The sequence below is a fragment of the Malaclemys terrapin genome, chromosome 1 (genome assembly GCF_027887155.1).
Source record: "Malaclemys terrapin pileata isolate rMalTer1 chromosome 1, rMalTer1.hap1, whole genome shotgun sequence".
In the NCBI taxonomy this organism is placed as follows: domain Eukaryota; kingdom Metazoa; phylum Chordata; order Testudines; family Emydidae; genus Malaclemys; species Malaclemys terrapin.
The window spans coordinates 102,952,712-102,979,604 of record NC_071505.1 but is presented as its reverse complement, the minus strand read 5'-3'; the positions used below and the strand labels follow the sequence as shown (position 1 = coordinate 102,979,604).

The following is a 26,893-nucleotide window of genomic DNA, read 5'->3' as shown; positions in this document are numbered from 1 at the left end:
ATGTTTTCTGCTTCTGGAGGAAATACAAGGAAGTTTCTACAAGTGTACCATGTCCAGCCAGATTCCTTTCCTTGATACTGTTGAAATTACAAGTCTTGTACTGCCTCACACCAAGCACAATACAAAGACAAATTATATTTAACAAAATCTCTCTTCTAAATTCACATTTACTAGAGCAGGAAAGACTGGGTCAGGAATTTGTATTCACCGTTAAGCACACTACAAATAAGAGTTTTTTCAGAGCTTTGAAATGAATAGTTTATTGAGTGAATCATCATTTTTGGGATTTGCAAGAAGGATGTGCTCAGCTTGATGTAAAGAAAGAAAGCGCAAGAGAGACACTCACTTTCAGCTCTTTAAAGTGGTGGTTTCCACACTACACTCAAGCAGAAGAGACCATATGCAGAAGTAAAACCTCCTTTAGACCATTTTTTTAAAATGCCCAAGTAATTTCCTCCTCCCAACCAGCCTTTTCACTGGATCTTGATAATGTTGTGTTTGTGCTGCCAGCCTATTGCTGTGGAAATTATTCTGATGTCACAAATTCAATGCTTTGGTTTCATTGCAAGATCAAACATGATGGTGAGTTGACATGCAGTGTTCAATTTGAGGTAGCAATGGGCCTGCATTGCAGTTTCAACCCAGTTTTTAAAAACTCTACAAGTCAGGAATGTTCTGATTTGTTTTTATATAGATTGCACATTAAAATTCAGAAACAGGATTCATTTTGGGTCCTGCATGCTCTTCTCCCCTTCCACCCTGCCCCAAATAAAAAAAATTAAGGTATTCAGCTCACATGGTTTGGGCCCATCAGTAACTTAAACAGAACTATCCTTCAACTGTTGGCAAGGGTGACAAGAAAAGTTTGAAGAGACAAATGAACTGTAACTTCATTCATGTTTTAATTCTGATGTTCTGGAAAGTCTCCATTACAGTGAAAGCCCCATCTTTAGAACTAGGTGTGTTTGGACCCAGCCCCACAATACTGAGTTGAATATATGCTGCTATGGTTTATTTTCAATATTCATCATTGAAGGGATACTCCGGATGGTCACGCCACCTGTGAAGAGAATTCAGATAAAGAGTCTTCACTACAAAAGCTATTACATACGGCAACACTGGGCACTGGTACTATTTATACAGTGCCTAGCACAACAGGCTCCAGACCTGGTTGAGGTCTCTGCCTGCTACTATAATAAAGTGCTACTAGTGGTAACCCAAATAGGCTTAAGAAAAGAAGATAGTTGGTAAGCTTCAAATGTTAGCTGAAGGACTCTACTGAGTGAAAGTGATCAAAAGCTGTGCATTGACCTACATGAAGAGTTCTGGGGCAGGATGTGTGAGTTAGTTAAGTTCTGTGTGGACTCGTATTCATACCACACAAGTCAGCACTGGCACTGACAGCTTTGTGGGTAGACTCAGGAAGCCAGAGACTTACCAGGAATGGGAAAAAAAAAAAAAAAAAAAAAGGTGGTCCCCTCCAGGTCAGATACAAGGCACATTAGGGCAAGCTTTCCCTGCCTTGTTGCTAGAGACTTCAGACCTATGTTAAACCCTCTTCATGCAAAACATTCTACATAGGTTTCAGAACATAGGGGTAAATCTGCAGGTTTTCCTACTTCTGCAGGGGAAAAAAATGCCACTGTTTGTTTGATGGATGTCATATGGCTAGAATACGCCTCAGCTAGAGTCCCAGTACTGGCTAAACTTGGAGAAAGGTCAGAAACAGCAGCTCTGAAAAAAGATTCATTTCTTTAGCTCAAGTTGTTTGAGCTGGCATGGATGGGTCTGCTCTGGCTTGGCCTCCTCTCCCCTCCCCCCCCCCCCCATGAGTCTTTTGCATCAGAGCTACTCCTGGCTGTCCCCTTTAATTAAATTGCAGTGACTCAGCATGGGTGTGGATACCCTGGTTAGTTATTTAAAAGCATTCATTCTGGAGTGGTCACAAGGAGCCTTTGAATAACCTAATTAAGGTGTGGGGAAGTTCATGTATGTTAATGCAATTGTTTTATGTCCATCTGATTGCAAGACTTCAGACTCCCTATAAGTTGTGTATGTCTGGGAAAAGTAAAGATGATCTAGGAATGCCATAAAATGCAGACATGTTCCCAGAGCCAAATGCAGGCAAATACAAATGTCTTCCATATTTCCCTCTTTAGTCCCAGAAAACCTGGAGGTTACACTACACTTCCAGTCTTCTGGCTAACTAAACAGATATTTATAGGTGGTTTCTGAAATAAAGTAGGTTATAATGAATATGTAGGCCAGCACTTCCTGTCCGTAAAAATAACTGGTTGTGTGAAACACTGCTGAGTGCATCATGGCAGCTGTCTTATTTACCTGCACCGTTAGTGTATTACCAGTAAAGCTGGATAAAAACTGGAATTTATCCCATGGGAAGTGATAATTGACTTTTTTTCCTTCCGAATTAAGGATGAAATTTGCAGAATGGAAAGTTTCAAACATTTCAATTTAGGGTGACCAGACAGCAAGTGTGAAAAATCGGGACAGGGGATGGGGGGGGGTAATAGGAGCCTATATAAGACCCAAAAATTGGGACTGTCCCTATAAAATCGGGACATCTGGTCACCCTATTTCAATTCAGTAATGTGAAGACATTTTGTTTGGACATTTTCAACCAAAATGAAACATTGACATTCCCAGATTGAAAAAACTAGTTTGTTGAACCAAATCAAGATGTTTTGTTTCAGCTTGGGTTGCATTAATCTGTGTCCCTGAGTAGCCACAGTGCCTCATGTTTCCATTTTTTTCTGGGCTAGGCTCCCCACACCTCATGATATACTGTGGTCATGGTGCACTGCTACTGGTTCAACGAAAGAAGAGACAGTGCATCATGGGAGATGTAGTCCAGCCAAGAAGCCTAGCTCACAGGGGAGAATGTGGCAGGATGAGGCACCTGAACTTCAACTCCCATGAGGCACTATGGCACATCATGCTGACCTAGATCAGCTGACCTGAAACATTTAGATTTCCCACTGGAAAAACAAAAACAAAATTCAACAAAATCAGAGTTTTCCTGAAGAGAGTTTAGATTTCAGACACTGCATTGTTTGTCAAACATGTTGGTGTAAAATTCCACTGCAGTTAGCATTATCTTATTAGTTACCAAGGCTTACTCATGTTATCAAAATGAAATGTACTTGTACACAGCTCTATTCTAGTTTATAGCTGGAAAAAACATGGGAAGGTCAAAAACGTTCATTCATACCTGCAATAGTGGAATATTTCCCCACAAGTACATTAAGCAAAAAGTATATTTTCATGTTACTGTTTGACCTTTTCACACAGGAATTAACAGGCTGGATCAGACCAGACAATGTCCCATCTGACGGGGGCTGGTCCAGATGCTTAATAGAGTGTTCTAACACATTCTTAAGCAGACCTGGTGTCATCTGCCCCACACAAATTAGGCAAAATTGTGTTCTAAAAATTTGAGATATGCTTCACTGTTTAAGCCAAAGGCTTAACATCTCCACCCAAAAGCGGATAATTATGACAACTCTCTATATTTTAGTTATCCATATAAAGTGTCCACTCCCTTTTTGAGTCTTGCTAAGTTTTTCGCCTCATTGACTTCCTGTGGCAATGAATCCCACAGGCTAATGATGTGTTATGTGAAAGTATTTCCTTTATTAGTTTTGAATTTACCACCTTTAAACTTAATTGAATGTCCTCCCTCTTCTCAACATTCTCCCCCTTCCCCATGGGCATTGAACTTCCCTACACGAAGATATTTATGAATTCCAGCCAAGATTCACTTGTCACAAGCTGAGTCTGAATTATAAATTAGAAATATCTGCAGGTTAGGAATTTTAGCTAAGAAATCCGAACAATTTCTAGTATCAAGTACATGATAATTTTAGACAATTTTTAAATAGAAAAAGACAATCATTGAAAACCTATTGCAAGTTGATCACTTGGCTATCCCCAGATTCACGGAATGAACAAACAAACAGTAATTATAGATTACAAGCACCTTGCTGAGATTTTAGTGCCTCTTCAACCTAATTAACCTTTCCTATTGTGTATAGTCAGTCACCTTTTAGGTAGCTAGGTAATCTGGTCCATTTGTTCCTGGTAGACTTTTCTAACCATAGATAAAGGCAGGAAAAAAGCTAATAATGCTCTAGAGATGCTGCAATCCTAGAATTTTTAGAGCTTTTGTCCCAGCGCAGTGATCAGGAGACAAGAGAGCTAATCCAAGAAGGTGGAGAGGGACACACCAAAATTAATGCCTTTGTTGCTTTAGGTTACACAGTGAGTGTCCTGAAAAGGGGCCAACATACAGTATAGCCATAGGCGGGACATGCTTTTGTACTAGAAGGTGGATAGTCTCATGCTCAGCCCACTTGGAGGAGTCCTAAGAGAAGTGTCCCATGCAGCTGCAGCAATACCGCCTTGGGTGGTGAACTTCAGCTTGCAAGATAAAGATGGTCAGGCCGGGTCAGCAGTTGGATGGGACCTGCAGGAAGTGGTTTTTGTGGTTCAGACAGGTACATTCTTTCTTTCTGCTTGGATTCAGAGGAAAGTGTGACTTAGGATGGCTCTAGGGGTGATGCTGGTGGTTCCTGAGTTAGTAAACTTCCGAAGAGCCTTAAAAACTAAACTCCTGGCTGTCTCTCATTAAGATAAAACACTTTGCAAGAGTAGGGCGAATTTTAGTGTCCTGGGCAAATTCTAGGGTTTGAGTGATTATATTAGACTTTCCTACATTTCTTGGGTAGTTTCAGATTAAAATATTGTTCCTTTTTACCTGTGGTGCTAAACAGGTGTATTGTATGCAGTTAAGCCACTATAGTGTTGCACCTCAGAGGTGAGAGCACTTCAGAAGGGGACACTGGCAAGTGCTTTAGGATGCTTCAGGATCAAAGGCACTATGCAACTGTCAAGTGATAGCACTATGCACATGATAGGAATTTGAGATTCAGCTCCAGCGCTCACTTGTGACAGATAACACTATCCTGGATGACTTATGGAATTAAGATAAATGTTATTGAATTAAATTAATGCCTTTGGGGTCCATTGTATTAAAACTGCCTTATTTACGTGTTATTGTGGAATTGTATGCAACTTCTCTAGGAGATGTGATTAATGCACTCTCTGAGAAGCATTAGGAATTTCAACAGGACTTCTCAGAAGAACATATGTTAAGCAGATTTTCTAGAAAATACTTCATGTGAAGGGAATGACAGTGACTCACGCCCCTTTTGAAGTTTTGGCTTGGGCAGAAAACCGTTGTCTGGCTGATTAGGTAATCACAATGTCCTGAAAGGCCCACACTGGGTAAATGATGATTCCATGTCACAAGGGTGCTTGTTCTGAGTGGAAGCTGTGATGAATTTGTGACCACAGGAAAAACCTGTGTAGGGTTTGAATGACTAAATCACCAACCAGAGCCCATGGTGAAGCTGGGGTGACCACTGATAAGGTAAAGAAATTATGTGCATGCTGACTAGCTTAAGAATTAAGTGTGCTTGCTTAGATATAGCTGTGTGGTAGCTGAACTGTGGCAATTACACCATGTACCATCTCTGAAGAGAAGGCAAAACAGCTTGCTTAGGCAGCCTGCATTTTGTTGGGGATAATCACAAGGAAGGCAGGGGACTATTCAGCGTAGAAATATCCCAGTTAGAAGGGAGAGACAAAAACACGTGTTTCCACCCAAGAGAGGCAACATGTGGGGAGCCGGAAGCCTAAGAATGGATGCCCTTAATGCACCACTGAGGGGAAATACAGGTGCAGTTACCTTGAACTGTGACACCGCTCATATGAGGAAAGCAATGGCGGTGCAGCAGAGTGAAGAGAGTACTCCACTCCTAGGAGTGGAGAGACAGTGACAATTGTTGAGCAATTCCTTTTACTGAGTGATCTCTACAGTATGCTCCTTAGCGGTCTGGGACAGTCACCACCACTTGAGGAAAGAGGAGAGAGTTTTAAAACAGAGATGGAACTGAACCAACCACCACCTACAAGCCCCTTGACCTAGGAGGCTGTTCAGACTCTGAACCATATGCAAATATTGCAAGTTTTGAAGTTTTACAAGTCATCTTATGTGCTGAACCACTAGACTTAACCCCCCCTTTGCTTTGGTGTTTGAAATTCAGATGCTCTTTTGTCACCTTGAGATAATCTCTTGAAATAAGGTAGTCGTGATTGTGGATGGAAGTGTGGGCATGGCAGGGTTTACATTAAGAACCCAGCACTGTTCAAGAGCCTCCATTCACTTGCTATAAGGCTGGGATACAGCTTGGACTTACATCAGCAACTCCACGTAACGGGTGTTTTTATTCAGTGCTTCAATGTCCTTCATTTCTTTATCAGTGAGTGAGAAGTCAAAAATCTAGGGAAAAAAGATATTAGGATTAATCTGCAGCAAGGGAGATTTAAGTTAGATATTAGGGAAAACTTAACCATATGGTAGTTAAGCTCTGGAATAGGCTTCCAAGGGAGGTTGTGGAATCCCCATCACTGGAAGTTTTTAAAAACAGGTCGGACAACACACTTGTCAGGGATGGTCCAGGTTTATTTGGTCCTGCCTTAGCGCAGAGGGCTAGACTTGACCTCTTGAGATCCCTTCCAGCCCTACATTTCTATGAAATTTCAACTGGTTTGCAGAAACAAATGCAAAAGTCCTTGCGCATTTTAACTAAATATGAAAGCCGAATTCTGGGGAGGGTTTATTAGATTCCTGTAATATTTGCCAAGCTCAGTCTCAAGGACAATATGGCAATTCTGCTAACTCCTTTGGACCATTGGTTTCTTAAGGGAGAGACACTGCCTAGAAAAGGGGGGGCAATAAGGAGAGACACATTTAGGAAAAGTTGTAAACCTTCCTACCATGTAGGCAGAAGGGTACACAACACCTCTTCTGTGTCTGGCTATCAAGGAACTACAAGCCATGGCTGGGAATAAAGGACACAAGTTGCACACACGTTTAGTGTCATTAAAATGGATAAAACTAATAACTACTGATCTATATTCAGTGTTTACTTGCTCTCTCACTGTTGCACTACTACAGGTGAGAGCACTAGTGTAGACTGGCTGCTGGAGTTTTAGTCTACTCAGAATAAGTCTAGATGACACTGTAGAAGAGTCCAGTGTCCTGTCCATACTAGCTTCCCCTCTATTGCACCATCACCAGGTGATAGAAATGATGGTTAGTAAGAGAGTCAACATAGGAAAGGTTTATGGGTTGTTAAGTCTCCTCTCTGCCTCAGGAGAGAAGGGGAAGACACTCTAAGCAGGGGTCAGCAATATCAGTGGAGCAGAGATGAATCTATAACTTGCCTGGAAGTTTTCTTTGATCCGCTGTGGATGGAAGCTTTTGGGAATGACTACCACCCCTCGTTGGATGCTGAAACGCAGAGCAACCTGTGCTGCCGTCTTGTTGTATTTTTCCCCAATGACATTCAGCACAGGGTCCTTCAGTAAAGGAGGGGAAGACACATTTACCCTTGAATTTAAAAAAAAAAAGAAAAAAGTGGGTTTTATTTTGATTGTGGAGTATTTAAAGAAAGTGGCAGAAAGCAGAAATCCAAAGCAAAAACGGATTCGGACAATCTATTATGAAATGAAGATTAATTTTAAATGCATCAGTTATCACCATGTTTGCACTGTTTCCCACTGCCTCCGTCAATCAATAGGATTTGTGGAAGTAACATGCGTAAGTTCATCTGTCCACTCTTGATCTGCAGTTTACAGATCACGAGCCAGCACTCATCCTATTCAATCTGGAAAGTATTTGGAAGTTTGATTGTCAAATAAATTACAGTAGGACATGAGCCGAACACTAAATAATGCAATAAGATTTGAAAGGCAGTTAGTCTCCCACAGGAAGCAACATCACTTGGAATTTTTACTAGTAAACAGGACAGGACTCTAGAAAGCGTACCAAGGGAATCAGTCCTACATGAGCAGAGAGATGGACTGGGTGATCTAATAAGTTGTCCACCTCTAACCTCTGATCAGATTCAAAGCATACAGGCATCCTCTAGCCTTTGGGAAGCCTGATATTGTACCTTTGTTTCTTGATAATCCTGATCTGCTTCTGAGTCAGGTATTGAACAGCCCAGATCAAGTTATCATGGGATCAGTTGTGTGGAGAAGAGAGGAGAGATGTTCCTCATGACTTCTAGGAAGAGTCCCATGTGTTTTCCACTGGGTAGGTCCTCTGTTCTGTTTGGTGCCCTAAATGATCTAGTGTTTGCCCTCCTTGCAGCTACTCGTTTCAGCCTCAGAGCTCCATATTACAATTGCCTCTCTTCTGGCCAACTGTATGGGGCTGACTCACTGGCATTCCTTATTGACAGAGCAAGGCAAGGAGATCAGTTCAGAGGGTCAGTCAGTGCTGCCTAGGTCTACTGCAGCTAGGAGCAAGCCTCCCAGCACAAGTCAAGAGACTTGTGCCAACACACTAAAAACAGTGGCGCTCCAGTGGAGACTCGGGCAAGCCACTTGAACTCAGACCCAGGGGGTTGGGTGGTCTTGAGACAGAGCTGGAATGTCCACACTGCTAATTTTAGTGCGCTAACTTCAGTCCGTTTACCCCGGCTGTGAGGCTTGCTCTCAGCTGTAGTGTAGACGTACCCTGTATAGCCCGTTGGCCTGAGGAATACTGGGAATCACATTTTGAATTCCCAAGTTAGAGCTGAGAAGCTACAGCTTAGTAAAAGGGATGGTGGGGTAGATTTACCCAAATCCCAAATTAAGAACTTTGGCTTCTCTGAAGCATGTTTCCAAAAAGGGGAAAAGCCCAGCTCCAAATGCTCATACTTGCCCCACTGGGGGACAGCAAGAGTTTGGGAGAAGCCATTAAATTACTTTTTGCTGGATCTCTGTGGGGAGACTTGCAACCCTCTGGTAGCAGTGTTCACCGCACAAGTGAGGCTAGTATGAAGACTTACCATGTTTCATCCCTTGAGGTTCCTAGTGGACTGTACCCAACAATGATAATGTCATGTTGTCTACAGAATTCTAAGAGCTTGGGCTGGGTGAAATATGGGTGGCATTCAACCTACATGAATGAAACAGAAGGAGCAATTAAATTAAATAATGACAGATACTGAATAATATCTTGATATCTCTTTCTGCATGTTTGACCAACCATAATCTCAGATGAATTAGAGGTTGTAGGGGAAGATGTCTTAAGAAAATGGAATCTTCTAGCCCCTGGATTAATCATTCAAATCCAGGCCAGGCTGGTCATGGCAGGCCATCCTGACCTTCCCAGGGGAGAGACTGACAGGCATTGTGGAAATAATTGATTTTTCACTTCATTGGCCATACCAAGAGTGTGTTCCGGATCAACCCAAAAGAAACTTTCAGACTTTTGATTCACTGAGAAGTTGACCCAAAACAAAACACTTCATTTTTCTAAGATTTTAGAGTTTTTAAATGAAAAATAGTTTTGATTTGGGGAAAAATGTTTCATTTCAAATGTGTCAAAATGAGATTTTTAGATTTTGGAATTTTTAGGTTTGATCTAAACCAGGGGTAGGCAACCTATGGCACGGGTGCCAAAGGTGGCACATGAGCTGATTTTCAGTGGCACTCACATGCCCGGATCCTGGCCTCTGGTCCGGGGGGCTCTGCATTTTAATTTAATTTTAAATGAAGCTTCTTAAACATTTTTAAAACCTTATTTACTTTACATACAACAGTAGTTTAGTTATATATTATAGAAAGAGACCTTTTAAAAACCTTAAAACGTATTACTGGCACGCAAAACCTTAAATTAGAGTGAATAAATGAAGACTCAGCACACCACTTCTGAAAGGTTGCCGACCCCTGATCTAAACAATTCTGCAAATTCAACATGAATTCTAATATTTTGGTTGACCCCAAATCTGCATTTTTCAGCTAACAACGTATCAGCTGAAAAGTTTCACACAGCTCCAATGATGACAGACCTTGAGCATGTCCAGGCAAGAGGGGGTGGGGGGAATCAATATATACAGTAGTCTAAGAGGAATGTGGACCTCCTTTTTGGGAAACAATTCAGACAGTTTAACACCTTTGCACTTCATGATTGTAATTACATGGGGGGAAATTTGCCTCCTCCCCAACGGGTAGATGGCAAATGAGATATGGAAGAGAGATTGGGAGCATGAGGGTAACTATTGAACTGACTCACCAGCCTTTATGTTCTGCCCAACATTTATGTATAGCCATCTGAATAGAGATCTATGCCAGGAGGGAGGAGCATCTTGGCTACCTATTGATTGTACTTGTCTCTTCTCTTTGTATCCAAAATGATGGCTGTCTTAGTTTGCCTCCAGAAAGTTGGTGACAGCTTATGCCATCAACAGAAAATTGAAATAAACAAACAAACAAACCCCCACATTTTTTGTTATGGACTTCTCCAAACCTCTATCTTTCCAGCCTGCCGCTATTGTGTTGCCCGTAGTGAGTTTTTCTGGCTATGTGCTCAATTTTTCCTGAGTTATAAAAGCAGCTTGCTCTTATAATAAGTTCCTGAAGTTAATAAACCCTAAGAATTGCTTGTTTAAAAAAATCATAACCTTCTTCCTTGCATCTTTACTACGCCCACAGAGGGTAGTATTGATATAGTCTTGGGGGTGGGGGTGTGAGGGAATGGAGTCAGACAATTCAGCCAGAAGCAGTTATGGTGTTTGGTGCTCGTTTGATAACTTGTTTTTAAACTTGAACTTTAATCCTGGTGGGGGAAAAAAGGATTAGAATGACAGCCATAGAGACAAGGAAATTCCTGTGTAGCCAAAGAACAGGTACCAGGACAGTGGCAGACTTCCCCAACACTACCTTGCCAGTGTCCCTCCAAGGCCAACTTCAGAGGGTGAAAGGATTGTTTCCTCTCTTTCCCATGCAATCTTTGGCCTCTTTTCTGATGCTGCTGACACGGATATCCATTAGCACTAGCCATGATATCAGTCACTGGACATCTCTCCAACTCCAAATCAGAAGCCACCCCAACCACCACCCAATGCTAATGACTTGTATCCAGACCAGCTACTTAGAAATAAATGGTTATGGGCCCCATTGTCATGGGTTTTACTTAGACTTCACCATGATTTCAGTGGCAAGTTTAGCTTCAGCTGAGGGTAAGACAGTCTTATTGCTAAGTTAGTTCTTTGGTCTAGTACCTCCACAGAATGACCCATGGAAAGGACATAGAAAAGTGCCTTAGAACTTCTTTGGCTTGTTGTAGTTTCTTAAAGATAGTTCCTTATAGCAGACACACAAAGCTTAGAATAGCACAATATCCCATATGCTATAGGGTTGGACTTTAATAGTTTTAAATGAGGTAGCCATCTTGCTTCACTGATGGCTGGTTAGCCTCTGGGTAGTGGCATGCATGTCTCAGGCTGTTGGGAACTTTCTTGGATCACTTGAGGTACATGGCTGAACCTTTTTGATCATGCCTGCAGTGACAAGAGTTCATACAGCCCTTAAAACTCATACAACATGGGACAAACTCAGGTTTTTCAAGCACTGGAGAGGGATCTGGAAGGAAATGGATGTTCCCAGCAAATTTGGATATTTATATTGAGTGTAGAGTGAAAAAATCAGTCACGCTCACTCCAAAGGAGGAAAGTTTGGCGGTATGGTGGGTAGCTTACTACCTGCAGTAGGTCATCTGTGCATGCACACAAGTCCTCATATGTGCAGAAGTATTTGTAGTCCCTCTGAGCACTGTACCACAGTGCCAGTTTCAGGTAGAATTAGGGTTCTGCTTGGGATCATACCTGATTGCTGACAGGTTTGTGCTTGAGCCCGGGCTTGTTCAGAATCATTTCCAGCTGCCTGCGGTTGAAGTTGGACACTCCAATAGATTTTGCCAAGCCAGCATCTTTACATGCTTCCAAAGCCTGCAAAGATAGCAACGGAGAGCATTAGAAAGAAAGTCTCAACAGAAACCTTCGAGGGAAGGAAAGTCAGCATTATTAGCTAAGTGAAATATACTTTACTCAGGACTCTGTCTAGAGAGCTACATGTGCATGCCTTATAGGAAAGGCCTTTACTTTGGAGGGACTAGCACTCCTATTGATGCTTTCTTCCTATTCTAAACCCAATTCTCATGCAGCCATAGATTTTCAGAAGACCAAACCAAGGCACCTCAGATTTCAATGTTGTTACTTCATACTAGGGTAGAGTTTTCCCAGGAAGCAGAGCAAATCAGAAGAAACATTTGAGAGACAGCACTTATAAATGTCACATGTTCACTTCCAGAGTTTTATTTCAAATTTTAGAGGGACTTCCACACTGCTCCAGCTTTAGGGGTGGGGAAAGGGAGACAACATCTGAACAAGAGACAGCTTCCCTTCCCTGTCACTTTCTGAATTATTGTGCCAGTGTTAGCCCAGGCTCTTCTCCCGCCAGAGTCTATAGTTAAGTCACAATTTTATGCCTGTAACACCAAAATGTTGCCATGAAATTGTGCATTACAAAAAATCAGCATTAAGACTTCATTGCAAAATGAAACAGGAAGAGAAGATGGGGCTGAGGGGATTACAGGATTTGCATTTCAAACAAATATAGGCATGCAGTGAAGGAAGCTTATAAGAACAAGGTAAACATACAATAATTCCTTCATTACACATACTTTGATACTCTGCTTTTAGTTGATGCCATGCTTCATTAACAGGAGAAGAGTATCTTGGCTTAGAGAGAGAGTCTTCTCCTCTCTCCCCAAACCCCTCCGAGGAATGCAGTGGCTGTTCAGTGGTGCAATCAAGCAGAGTTACAGTAGACCCTACTCTTGTCTCCAACATCTGGGTACTGAATGTCCTGCTTGTCAGTTTTATTATTCTTTTCTGATTTAAATGAATAGGGGAATTAGGGAAGCAAAAGACTCCCTTTATTTTATGGCCTCTGGCTGGCCTCTTCTTGTCATATGATTTTCATCATTCAATGGTGAGGTAACAAGAATAGCCACAATACTGGCTGCTGAAGCCACACTGAAACAATTAAATTACTCCAGGGAGGAGTTTAGCTGGCTGTATATAGACTGATCTTAATATTTACGGGCAGTGATGACCTCTTTCTCAGCAGCAGCAGCTGAGTTTTTCCTGCCTATTGTTACAGAGACTGTCATGTTATACTATAGCTTTACAATAAGAAACAGATTGAGGGTAACAAGCTGCAGGGACTGAACAGACAACATCTGACAGATGTTTTTCTTTTCATGTTTAAGTGAATTTGACTTGTGAATCTGAGGAACAACCAACACTGGCTTGGGCCAAGCGTACTGTGAGCAGCTACTCTGGAAGTTACGTGCACAGCTCAGTTCCCTGGAAGACACCCCTCTCTTATTCCAGTCCTGGGAGCTCACTTCAGAATTTTGCCATTGTGTCCAAACCTTGACCAACACCACCTCGTGCTAACCAGTACAGGGCATCACTACACAACTTTTGCCAGTGCAGATTTAATCCGGACATGTAGCACCCTGGGCTATTCCCATCTCTTGAGAAGAGAAGGCTGCTTGTGCTGAGTAAGTCGTTAAAAGCCACATGGCTTAGGATGTGCAAAAGTGAGGACTAGACTGAGATCAAGACTCTGTTTTACCTGTGGTGTAAGAAAAAAAAAAAAAGTGTGGTGTTTAGAAGTGACTAAGGATGGGTTGTGTATTGCCCTGCCCCCTTTACTTGAACCAAAGTTTCTACTTCTAAGTAAGGGCAGGTTTGAGATATTTAAAAGGTGGAAACCTTGAAAGGCACAGCCCATTGACAATTTAAGATTCAGCGCCCCTATGCAGTTCTACTACCCTCTAAAGCAGTGGTTCTCAACCAGGGGTATGCAGGAATTCATCTACATAGTTGCCTAGTTTTACAGCATAGCTACATAAAAAGCACTAACAAAGTCAGTACAAACTAAAATTTCATACAGACAATGACTTGTTCATACGGCTCTATATACACTATACACTGAAACGCAAGTACAATATTTATATTCCAATTGATTTATTATATGGTAAAAATGAGAAAGTAAGTATTTTTTTCTGTAATCCTTTGCTGTGACACTTCTGTATTTTTGTCTGATTTTTATAAGAAAGTAGTTAAAGTGAGGTGAAACTTGGCTCCTGAAAGATGTACAGTAGTCTGAAAAGGTTGAGAACCACTGCTCTAAAATCCTGGTAATGAAAAGAAATGTTGAATGCCCTTCTGGTAACTTATACCCCAGAATAGAGGGAGAGTTATTTTTTGTGAGGCAACATAATTTTCTATCCTACCTTGAAACTGTACATTTTTGTTACCAAGAAGGAGCTAGTCATGTGTCACTAAGGCCCACTATCTCCTCCATCTCTTTGAAAGTAGTAAGACTTGAAAAGCTCCAATGGCAATGAATGTGGTGGTCTCTGACAGCCCACTACAAACTTGTTGAACAGTTCCAGAAGCCCCAGCTAACAGAAGGCAAGTGCAATGTCTGGATCAGGGAGCGTGAAAAGCCATTTCTAAAAGCATTTTTGGGGTACATCTACATGACAAAGTGTGATTGTAGCGTGTGTTGGCATATGTGCTAGCTTTATTTTCGCTGGCAGCAGAGACATGTTGGCATGGGCTAGCAACCCAAGACAGCCACCCACAGTCCTCAGCAGGCTCATCCTGCACTGCTAGCCCAAGCGGACATCTTCACTTTTGTTACCTGCATGAGCTAGATGAAAACTAGCCCAGGTACGCCGGTCCGTGCTAGTCACACCTTCATTTGCTGCATAGACGTATCCTCAGAGTTAGTTTAATGCTGGTGGAATGAGATACCCTTGCACACACAAGTCCTGTTTATCCAGGGAGTCAGTGCATGGTCAGTGGAAACGCAAGTTTACGTACATTGCCTTGTCAAGGTTCCTCAGCCAAAGTGCAGAGGAACCACTTTCCCAGATGTGACAGCATTAAAATACATAGGAATGTTACAGCTGCATACCTCCCAAGTGGCACACAAGTTTGTCTCATGGTAGATATATTTTCCATTTTCATCTCTAGGGTAGATTGCATCTCCAGGCTGAAAAAACAAAGTCACAGTTTTCAACTTTCACTACTCAGAACAGGGTTTTTACACACACTGTACATTTATCAGTGGACAAAAATTCAGAGGCTTTCTAAACACACCAAGTTCAAGAGGTTATTCATGTTGCACTTGCCACATCCTCCCTTCATCTACCAGCACTTTAATGCTATAGTCATTAAGTGCACTTCCTGAAATATTCCCCTCATATGGCTATGCACTAAAAAGTTCCATTTTGAGTTATGCCATGTTATCCTGGAGGTTGCAAGGGGATATGGCTTTCAAGAGACTAATCCCCTATTTCCCAGATATTCCATTATGGCAGCCAAACTTTTCCACATGCCTAGACTACTGCAAAAGCCCAATTCCCCTCCAAGGCAGCTTGCTTGTGCGATTTACCATTCAGGGACACTGAAGAGCAATGCAGGTTAAACATCTGATATTGCAAGATAATCTTGAGGGACCAATTCCCAGTGATGCTAATGAGAGTTATGTGCATTGGACATCTGGCAGGATGTGCCAAGAATCTTTCAGGATCATGCCCCAAGTTCTCCTATCTCCCTTGATACCCCAGAGAGAACTTTCAGGATGCTTGCAAGCATCCATAGGCCTAGTACATAAGTGCACCACTTTCTCTCATTTGCTGATCAATTTGTTGCTACTACAGGCAGTATATTTTAAAATGCCAATCATTCATTTAATATTAATTTCACTTTGTTTCCTTAAATGCCTTTTGAACTCAGATCAGCTACCAGACACCACAGAGGGCCATAGTTCAAAAAGTGCGGGGTAACGTGTCGACAGGGTAATTCCTCAGGAATATGCAGCTGTGACTAACGTGCTCAGTGACTGGCGCCACCACATTCAACACGTGCAGCTGCAAGGTATTTTAGGGTGAAAATGAACCTTAGTACAACAAAGCATCCTCACATTTCAGAGACTGGAGTATGATGTGGAATTAAGTGTAGGTTTCTCGCCTCAAAAATTAGAGCATTCCTTAAAGCAAGTCCCAAGAGACAGGCCTGTTACTATGTCTTATTGGAAGAACCTTGCACTGTCAGGAAAAAAGTAAGATGGCTTTTAGGTCTTTTCCATCTCAAATTGCATGTGAGCGAGAGAAGAGTAGAGGAGGGGTTTGGAGTTCTTCATGAAGATGGGATCCTAGCCAAAACATTTCAGGATTCTGGAACATCCTACTCCAAAGTTTGGCGTCTTCTATAGGGATCATTATAAAGGTAAGGGTCGTTGCAAAGCAGGTATGGACTTCTAGCAAACTGGGTTGGATCTGGAGCTAGGAGTTTGGTTTTAGGGCCATCTCTCATTAGATAGAAAGAGAATGTTTAACTTGGGACCACCTCCAAATTCCTTTGCTCCTAGTATTAGTATTCTAGACAGCAAAGAAAAAGAAAGGCTCAAAGAAACAGCAAGATCTAGAGTTCCCTCCTGTGGATTTCTACAAGGTTTAATCCCTTCTCCAATCCTTTATAACAATGTCTAGATGGAGCTGCTGTGGGAAGTTGAGATGCCCGTCTCTATAAAAGCCATAGTAGGCAGATGGTACCCATCTCTACATTCCCTTTATCACTGATGCAAATAGGACCATCTCACAGCTACCTGCATTCCAGAGAAAGCACCTAGATGAAAGATCTGGCTGAATATGAACCAGACAAGATGGAGGCAATGCTGATGGGAAGAGGCAGACAGTTTGGAAAATGAAGCAATTGTGGTTACTAGATCTTCAGAGATTTCTTCCCACAGCTTGTCAAGTTAGTCCATAGAGTGGGATCCTCCTTGACTTCTTATGGCTGCAGGATACATAGCAATGACTACAATAAATGCTTTTTTCCATCTACAACTGGTCCATCTTAAATAGACCCACACACTCATTTCCAAAAGAAATAAGTTCTCTAGATCTCACTGCCTTCAGAACCAAGTGTCAAACTCACTTTGACTTAGCAATCAAAAAAAAAAAAAAAAAAAAAAAAAAAAAAAGGAAGAGAAAAATGGCTATTTAACAACTCCTAGCCACCACTGCATCTGGGAAGAAGGCAGGAAGTTAATCAAAATAAGCCAATGATACTATGATGATGGGAGACACTAGAAGAACTGAGATATCAAGCCTTTCTGGATATATTCAGAACTCTTTCAGAGTGAATTTTTTGTTTTGCTCTCAGAACAAAGTCCTCCCAAAGATCTATATGAAAAAAGTTTGCATCAGTAAAATCAGCAAAGAGATGAGTTTACAATTTTAAAACAAAAGGCAGGATTGTGAATTTTGCCTCAAGCATCAATATTTTCACATATTAATAAAAGGCTAATTTTGCAGGTGAGATTTTTGGCTGCAAGAATGGAAGTCTCCTTCAACTAACAAGCCTCTGTCTGGGGCAAAACAGGAGTTTTTTGTAATGTGATGCCACTTTCTGTGGCAAATGTGTGCTGGCATAATTGTTACTAAACAAAATACACAAGTCTGTGTGCCAATTGATAGAGTACTATTAACACACAAATATAAAGTTAAATTTGAAGATGCTTTAGGGAGATTAAACAACACCTAGCCCAACAATAGCTGTTGCAGATGGGGAAAGCTGTCCAAACAAATCCTGCCTTGTGTGTGGTTTTTGCAGAAACAACTGTTCCAATTCCAAGAGATGCTTCCCAGATTTGGTCCAGACGTTGCTCCATACTTCACTGCATATTGTGTTAGAAAGAAAGGGATTTTCCCCTCCCCAAAGGGAAGCATGAGCGGAGCTCCAGGACTGCAACTGCATTAGCAAATGAAAGTGTCTTGATGCAGCAAGATTTAGGGAATCAAAAGTAGATTTATTAGAAGTCAGCTGTCAATATCTTTATTTTGTGAGACACTGACCTTCACCATATGGGAGAATGAACTAGGGGAGGAAAGCAACAGAAGTAAAAGGAAACCGGAAATTCCAGATGGTGGGAACTATTTTCTAAAGTACACCTAAAAGGGTTCCATACTAGAGCTTTATTTATATAATCCTTAACATCTGAGGCCAATTACTCTTGTGTAAGGAACAGGACGCCACTTCCATAGGAGAGAAGGGAATGTAGGGCCTCTAACTGAGTGAGTTTCATGTGCTGGTTTTTGATCTCTAGAGGTACTGGCATTTGAATGCACCAGTCACAGAAAGGCATGAGCTTTGAGAGTTGTCAGGAAACAAAAGACTCGGGTAGATTCCTTGCTTGGTGGAAGCAGTGTTGTCCTCTCAGAGCATTTAAAAGTGATCCAGCCTTCCCCTCCAAAGAAGTTATGAATGGCTTAGTTCTCTTTGGGGTTTTTAATATTTGCCTTCTGGTTTAAGGCTCTGGGGAGCACTTGCATTGTGTTTTCAACCTTCTCTCTGAAACCATGAAGGCTAGTGACTTCCTTTCATAATGCTCCCAGCCCCTGCGATGGTTTAAGAGCTGGGGCTTCAAGAAAAAGCACCAAATCTTATGAGAGTGGTCATAAAATTGCAAGAGTTGGCAACACTGCAAGAAATGATACCAGTTCCACAAACACCAGTGATTCCCAGAATGAGGGAACAAGGAGTCATGACTGTTTAAATTTCTGTCTCGGATAAGCCATGTTTAGATGCTAGGTCTGTCCTCCTAAAGCTGTCTGTCTAGCTGACTGCCACAAACTAGCAGATACGCAAGATTTTGTGAAAATGGTTTCCCACAATACCTTTAAATACTATGGAGACTGTCTAGTGGTTGGAACAAAGGCTGGGAGTCAGAGCAGTTTTATTCCCTAATTCTACCACTAACTCAGTGTTGCCTTGTAAGTCACTTAACTCTGGTTAATCTTCCCATCTGGCCAGAAGTGAATTTAGATTGGAAATTAAAAGGTTTCTAACCATCAGAGGAGTTTGGTTCTAGTACAACCTTCCAATAGGGGACAAGAAACTTAAGTGGTTTTAAGATGGAGCTTACAAAACAACATAGTTGCCTTTAATTGCAGGGGACTGGACTCTATGACCCAGCCTATGCTCTATCTGGAAAATGGGGATAGTACACTAGGTTCATAGAGGGCTTCATAGACTATTACAGACTTCTATATCCTACTCCTGGGGGAATTCTGCATCACTGTGCATGCAGATTTCTTTGCTTCCCTGCAGAAAAATTACTTTCTGATGGAGAAGCAAAGGGAAGTCACAAGAATGGTCATGTGACTCTCCCCAGCAATATGTTTTGGGTGGCCAGGGCAAACAGCAGAGAGGTAAATCACTGTGGGGCAGGAGGTGGGACTGGGGAAGACCTGTCTGGTGGCTCCTATCCTGCGCCTGGCTCAGCTGGTAGTCTGGGCAGGAGAGGATGGGACTTCCTCTTCCCCTGCATGGCATCTGGGGCCGGGTCAGACTCACCTCCAGATTTCTCCCCCGGCTACAGGAAAACTCTGCAAACTCCCCCCTTTCCTGCATCCATCGCTCCTCAGCTGCAATATCCCTGTATAAGGAGCTGCTCCCCATCCATCCAACCCCCATGCATCCAGACCCCCTCAGACTCAGACCCTCCCGCCGAGCCTCACACCTCCACACTCAGAACCTCACTAATGAGCCCCACTCCCCCTGCACCAGATCCCTTCCGCACCTGGATCCCGCACTGAGCCACCTGCACCCAGATTCCCCCACACAGAACCCTCTTAACCCACACCTGGATCCCTCTATACCAAGTCCCTCCACACTTTGTTCCTGACTTTTAAGCCTGCCTGCTCACACCTGGTATGGAGGGGCAAGGCCCTGGGATGTTTCTGGGGCAGGCACGGTCCTTGCACTGCATCAGGGTTGGGTGCAGCCTCACCGCTGAGTCCATGTCCCAGGGGAGTGGGGGGGCATAGTTGCACAGTGATCTCCCACCTCTGTGCAGCCAGTGGCCTTTGCTCCCCAATGCAATGCTGAAACCTCCACATTTATTTGACAAATAAAAACTCCAAAATTTTGCAGAAATTTAAAATATTGTGCACAGAATTTTAATTTTTTGGTGCAGAATGCCCTCAGGACTAATATCCCCCCCTCTCATCCCAGCTAAAGGAGCTCTCCTAGCACCAGTGCTAAAGGCCCACTTTATTCCACTTGACAAGTTATGCTTACTCTATTTAGCCAGGAGTCTCCACTTCAAAGTTCATGTTATTGTGCTTTGTCTTCTTCAATGAAGAGCAATATGCACATCCAAAGAATGTCAAGCATTACATTACCACCAAAGAACCACTTTTTTAAACAAACAATTGTCTGTAAGTTTGAAGAATTACCTGAGTCCGAGGACTTGGTTCACACAGACAGATACTGTGATAAGCATTAGGGCTACTTTTCTCTTTACCTTGAATGCCATTGGCAGCTCAATAATATAGAGATCAACATAATCCAGCTGCAGAATCTTGAGCGTCTTCTCCAAAGTTGGACGCACCAGCTCCGGTGGGTGACATGTATTCCACAACTAGGGGAGGGGAACAAAACAAAAACAAAAAAACACTATTGGTTCTAGTGAGATAAATATAAATTCAGTTACTTGATTTCCCCACCTTTCTCCCCTTTAGACAGCACTACAGACTACATTGGCTTAGCACAGGATGCAAGTCAGTGCATTATTGGATTACTTATCTACACAAAGGAGAAGCCCCGTTTTTTCCCCCCTAGGATGGATCAGCATAGAGAACGGACCGGAACCTTTACCCATAACTCAAACATGTCCTGACCTGAAACAGTAGATTTTAAACACACCCACATACTTAAAATGTAGAAAACAACTTTCTATTTCCTGAATTTGGCTGGATGTTTAGCAAGGGTCCTGTGATTGGAAAGGATTGGCTAAAGGGAGGGAAGGTTTCAGAGAGGTCTCATATGGTTAGAATAGTTCAAATAGTTATCTAAGCCACAGTCAGACTCTGAACCTTCTGAAGTTTGCTTATTCCCACCGGAGGGCTCTCCTTTCCCTCTCTAGCAAGAGAATCTACAAAAAAAAAAATTTTTTTTTGAGCTGTACACTTGTATTCATGCTCTGAAGTCTGCACATGGACAAAATTGCAGAGATTTGTGGCTTCAAGTAGAGGTCACTAAGTATCTATTCAGGGTTGAGCAAGTGACTTTGGAAACAAAAATGAACTCCCCAAATTTATCAAGTTTGGTATATACTAGGGATGTCGATTAATCTCAGTTATCTCACGCGATTAATTTTTTGAGTTAATTGCGATTTAAAAAAAATTGTGATTAATTACAGTTTTAATTGAACATTAAACAATACAGTACCAATTGAAATTTATTAAATATTTTGGATGTTTTTCTACATTTTCATATATATTGTATTCTGTGTTATAATTGAAATCAAAGTGTGTATTATTTTTATTACTAATATTTGCACTGCAAAAATGATAAACAAAATAAAGTATTTTTCAATTCACCTCATACAAGTACTGTAGTGCAATCTCTGTTGTGAAAGTGAAATTTACAAATGTCGATTTTTTTTTTGTTATAGCTGCACTCAAAAACAAAATGTAAAACTTCAGAGTCTACAAATCCACTCAGTCCTACTTGTTCAGCTAAATCATTAAGACAAACAAGTGTGTTTACATTTACAGGAGATAATGCTGCCCGCTTCTTATTTACAATGTCACCAGAAAGTGAGAACAGATGTTCACATGGCACTTTTGTAGTTGGCGTTGCAAGGTATTTACGTGCCAGATGCGCTAAAGATTCATATGTCCCTTCATGCTTTGGCCACCATTCCAGAGGACATGCTTCCATGCTGATGACGACACTTGTTAAAAAAAAATAATGCATTAAATTTGTGACTGAACTCCTTGGGGGAGAACTGTATGTCCCCTGCAGTTTTATCTGCATTCTGCCATGTATTTTATGTTATAGCAGTCTTGGATGATGACCCAGCACATATTGTTCATTTTAAGAACACTTTCACTGCAGATTTGACAAAACGCAAAGAAGGTACCAATGTGAGATTTCTAAAGATAGCTACAGCACTCGACCCCAGGTTTAAGAATCTGAAGTGCCCTCCAAAATCTGTGAGGGATGAGGTGTGGAGCATGCTTTCAGAAGTCTTAGAAGAGCAACATTCCGATGCGAAAACTACAGAACCCGAACCACCAAAAAAGAAAATCAACCTTCTGCTGGTGGCATCTGACTCGGATAATGAAAGTGAACATGCATCAGTCCGCACTGCTTTGGATTGTCATCAAGCAGAACCCGTGAGCAGCATGGACGCATGTCCCCTGGAATGGTGGTTGAAGCACGAAGGGATATATGAATCTTTAGTGCATCTGGCATGTAAATATCTTGGGACGCCAGCTACAACAGTGCCATGAGAATGCCTGTTCTCACTTTCAGGTGATATTGTAGACAAGAAGCTGGCAGCATTAATTCCGGCAAATGTAAACAAACTTGTTTGAGCAATTGGCTGAACAAGAAGTAGGACTGAGTGGACTTGCAGGCCCTAAAATTTTACATTGTTTTGTTTTCAAACGCAGTTTTTTTTTTGTACATAATTCTACATTTGTAAGTTCAACTTTTACAACAAAGAGATTGCACTACAGTACTTGTATTAGGTGAATTGAAAAATACCATTTCTTTTGTTTTTTACAGTGCAAATACTTGTAATCAAAAATATAAAGTGAGCACTGTACACTTTGTATTGTGTGTTTTAATTGAAATTAATATATTTGAAAATGTAGAAAACATCCAAAAATATTGAAATAAATGGTATTCTATTATCGTTTAACAGTACAATTAATCGTGTGATTTTTAATTGCTTGACAGCCCCAGCATATACTGATTTTTTTGTTAAAAATTTGCAATGTCTGTGGTCAGTTTTTATCATGCTGATGCTGTGTCATGTGATCAAATGATGTTATGAAGAAAGGACTATTTAGGCTTGAGCGGAAGCTTTGGTTTTCTGATGTGGCCAAAGCCACTGAGTCTCTGCATGATCTAGGGAAGTTTTTGTTTAAGCTCAGAACCTCACTGAAAGATAAATGCTGCATTGATGCTCCGTAGGCATGAAGCAGATGTGGTTTGAGTGAAAACTGAACTAGGGCCTTGTGTAAATAACAATTTCATAGGGGGCACAGAAATCATGAAAATGCCCCCATACTAGGATTTTTTAAATATTACCTTAGCTTACTGTGCTGTACACATGCAGAGGAATTGAGTGCTGTGTACGTGCATATGAAAAACATCTAGCCGGAAAACAGAATGGAAAAAAAAAAAAAAAAAGTCGCAGGCGCAAATGAAATTGACTAAAGTTTGCTGGTTACGTTCATTCTGTGCAAACTGTGAAATTCAATACATTGCCATTTACACGGTCATGAATTTTCTAAAACCACCCACATGATTTATATAGTCCCTAATTATGCCTGCTTCCTCCATTGAGGGATTATTCCCAGATGTCAAGGATTATAAAAACCATCAGTGTTCTTGGATTCCCATGTGTTAGTTGTGACCCAAGATACCCATCATCTGATTAGCTTGAAGACAGACATTTCGGATGCAGTATTCCAGGCCTATGTCTTCTCCCATCTGGGTTAACTGAAATTTGCTCTATTTAGGGCTATTCTTGAAGACCACACCAAAATTTCAGCTACCACCTGCCAATGTAGCCACCTGTCTTAACAGGGGCAGCTTGAGTTGAGCAGAGTATCTATGCTTTGTGCAGCACATAGCCTTAAATCTGCTTTTGGGGGAAATTCAAGGTGTTTCTCAATCCGAAAGGAGATGGGGAATTTTTGAACATAGGCTGCAGGGCATTTTTTTGGTAGACAGCCTAGATTTTGGAACTTTCTTCTTAATATGTAGCTGGCCATTTTTAGGTTGCAGGATGTTTAATGGAAAACCTGCAGGTGCTATGTGGGTGAGCTTGGGCCAAAGTCATTTTTAGCAGACACAGTTACTTAGGGGGTAATGGTGATGTGTTTTATTTTGCAAAAGACCCACATGCCTTAGCAAATGTTCCTTAAAAGTCTTTGCAAATTGACTGAGTGTTAAGAGCATGCCCATGCCAATATCAGTGCACACACAACACACCAAGAAAGCATCCTTTGCACATTCTATTATGTGCAAGCATTGAACACAAGATAAGAGCCTAAAATATCAGGAGGCATTTTATAATTTTCATAGATTCTAGGACTGGAAGGGACCTTGAGAGGTCATAGAGTCCAGTCCCCTACCCGCATGGCAGGACCAAATACTGTCTAGACCATCCCTGATAGACATTTATCTAATCTACTCTTAAATATCTCCAGAGATGGAGATTCCACAACCTCCCTAGGCGATTTATTCCAGTGTTTAACCACCCTGACAGTTAGGAACTTTTTCCTAATGTCCAACCTAGACCTCCCTTGCTGCAGTTTAAGCCCATTGCTTCTTGTTCTATCCTTAGAGGCTAAGGTGAACAAGTTTTCTCCCTCCTCCTTATGACACCCTTTTAGATACCTGAAAACTGCTATCATGTCCCCTCTCAGTCTTCTCTTTTCCAAACTAAACAAACCCAATTCTTTCAGCCTTCCTTCATAGGTCATGTTCTCAAGACCTTTAATCATTCTTGTTGCTCTTCTCTGGACCCTTTCCAATTTCTCCACATCTTTCTTGAAATGCGGTGCCCAGAACTGGACACAATACTCCAGCTGAGGCCTAACCAGAGCAGAGTAGAGCAGAAGAATGACTTCTCGTGTCTTGCTCACACCACACCTGTTAATACATCCCAGAATCATGTTTGCTTTTTTTGCAACAGCATCACACTGCTGACTCATATTTAGCTTGTGGTCCACTATAACCCCTAGATCTCTTTCTGCCGTACTCCTTCCTAGACAGTCTCTTCCCATTCTGTATGTGTGAAACTGATTTTTTCTTCCTAAGTGGAGCACTTTGCATTTGTCTTTGTTAAACTTCATCCTGTTTAACTCAGACCATTACTCCAATTTGTCCAGATCATTTTGAATTATGACCCTGTCCTCCAAAGCAGTTACAATCCCTCCCAGTTTGGTATCATCCACAAACTTAATAAGTGTACTTTCTATGCCAATATCTAAGTCGTTGATGAAGATATTGAACAGAGCCGGTCCCAAAACAGACCCCTGCTGAACCCCACTCATTATGCCTTTCCAGCAGGATTGGGAACCATTAATAACAACTTTCTGAGTACGGTTATCCAGCCAGTTATGCACCCACCTTATAGTAGCCCCATCTAAATTGTATTTGCCTAGTTTATCAATAAGAATATCATGCGAAACCGTATCAAATGCCTTACTAAAGTCTAGGTATACCACATCCACAGCTTCTCCCTTATCCACAAGGCTTGTTATCCGAAGAAAGCTATCAGATTGGTTTGACATGATTTGTTCTTTACAAATCCATGCTGGCTGTTCCCTATCACCTTACCACCTTCCAAGTGTTTGCAGATGATTTCCTTAATTACTTGCTCCATTATCTTCCCTGGCACAGAAGTTAAACTAACTGGTCTATAGTTTCCTGGGTTGTTTTTATTTTATTTGCATTATATAACGCGAGCTATGCTGACCTGTTGAACAATTCAGAGGTCCATGGGGTTAGTCATTGCCTACCTGACCCAGCTTTCAGGAATTACCAGTTAAGAGAGCGACTGCGGCACAAACACTTTCAATAGGGGGTAGGGATTGCTCTTCATTGTTTTACATGTGAAGACAGTTTACCTTATTAAAACGGTAATGACCAAGGGGATAGCTCTCCTTATTTTTAATTGGATTTTCAAGATTAAACAAAATGCTAGTTCTAGCTATGGGTTTTTCCAAATGCTTTTCTACCTTAGAGGGAGCCCTGTACAAATACCCATCAGTGATTAAGTGCCATGAATATAGCAGTTTTAAAAAGCCACAGAGGCTTCAAAGAAAGGCGCTGCAGCAGTGGCTGTGAAACCTGTTACCTTATCAGATGCATGGATGAAGTGGGTTCTAGCCCACAAAAGCTTATGTCCAAATAAATGTCTTAGTCTCTAAGGTGCCACAAGGACTCCTCATTGTTTTTGCCGATACAGACTAACACGGCTGCTACTCTGAAACCTGTTACCTTAGTTTCACCGGTGCCAAAAAAATATTAGGTGAGTTTCCTAACTGGCTTTCACAATTTGTAAAAGTTATCTACATCTATGGGTCAACATTCAGCCTATCAGAAACCTGTCAAGCAGCTGTGGCATTCTAGAACACCACATTCCCTGGAAATCTTACTTTTTAGCTTAAGAAAAGAAAAATCTCTGGGGTGAAAGAGACAACCATGAAAGCCTTAGTACATAAGCCAAAGATTGTTGGCAATTGATAGAAAGCCTCTGAAATCTTTGGATGCTTTGTCTGTGATCAACATGTTAACAGCGGGAGCCAAGCACAAATCCTGATTTCAGCTGGCAGATAGCATATGGCTTTACAAAGTCATTATTCCAGTACAACTGAGCCTAGTCTTGTTAACCATGGCTGATGGGCTGGTGTGACATTTGTATCATCAAATCATTTAAAGACTTACCTGAACTCCTTCAGTTGAGAAATTGCATAATAAAGCCAGGTTCTCCTGTGAAATTTCTAGTACTTGCTGGTTTGGGGGTCAGGTCAGAAAGAAGCATAGCTTTTTCTCATGTTGTAGTAATAAACAGGGCCGGCTCTGGCTTTTTTGCTGCCCCAGGCAAAAAAGCCTCTGGCCGCCGCCTCCCCCGCCCAGCACAGCAGGGGAGGGCGGCGAGCCCCGGCCGGGGCTCCGCTCTCCCCAGCGGCCAGAGCGCCGGGGGGAGGGCGGCGAGTCCCAGTTGGGGCTCCGCTCTCCCCGGCGACAAGTCCCCACTGCGGCTCCGCTCTCCCCGGCGGCCAGAGCGCCAGGGGGAGGGCGGCGAGCCCCGGCCATGGCCCCGCTCTCCCCGGCGGCTGGAGACGGAG

At 42.0% G+C, this 26,893-nt stretch overlaps 1 protein-coding gene across 1 annotated transcript in view; it reads right to left on the bottom strand.

The window, feature by feature from the left end:
- Nucleotides 1-244: 244 nt before the first annotated feature.
- AKR1D1 (aldo-keto reductase family 1 member D1) overlaps nucleotides 245-26,893 on the bottom strand; it is a 50,339-nt gene continuing 23,690 nt past the window's right edge. Inside the window, exons 3-9 of the mRNA XM_054033688.1 lie at nucleotides 20,317-20,433; nucleotides 14,917-14,994; nucleotides 11,745-11,867; nucleotides 8,925-9,034; nucleotides 7,309-7,474; nucleotides 6,279-6,361; nucleotides 245-1,060 (exon numbers count right to left, since the gene is read on the bottom strand). Coding sequence (XP_053889663.1) covers nucleotides 1,018-1,060; nucleotides 6,279-6,361; nucleotides 7,309-7,474; nucleotides 8,925-9,034; nucleotides 11,745-11,867; nucleotides 14,917-14,994; nucleotides 20,317-20,433 — 720 coding nt within the window. The 3' untranslated portion in view covers nucleotides 245-1,017. The remainder of the gene's footprint in view (nucleotides 1,061-6,278; nucleotides 6,362-7,308; nucleotides 7,475-8,924; nucleotides 9,035-11,744; nucleotides 11,868-14,916; nucleotides 14,995-20,316; nucleotides 20,434-26,893) is intronic.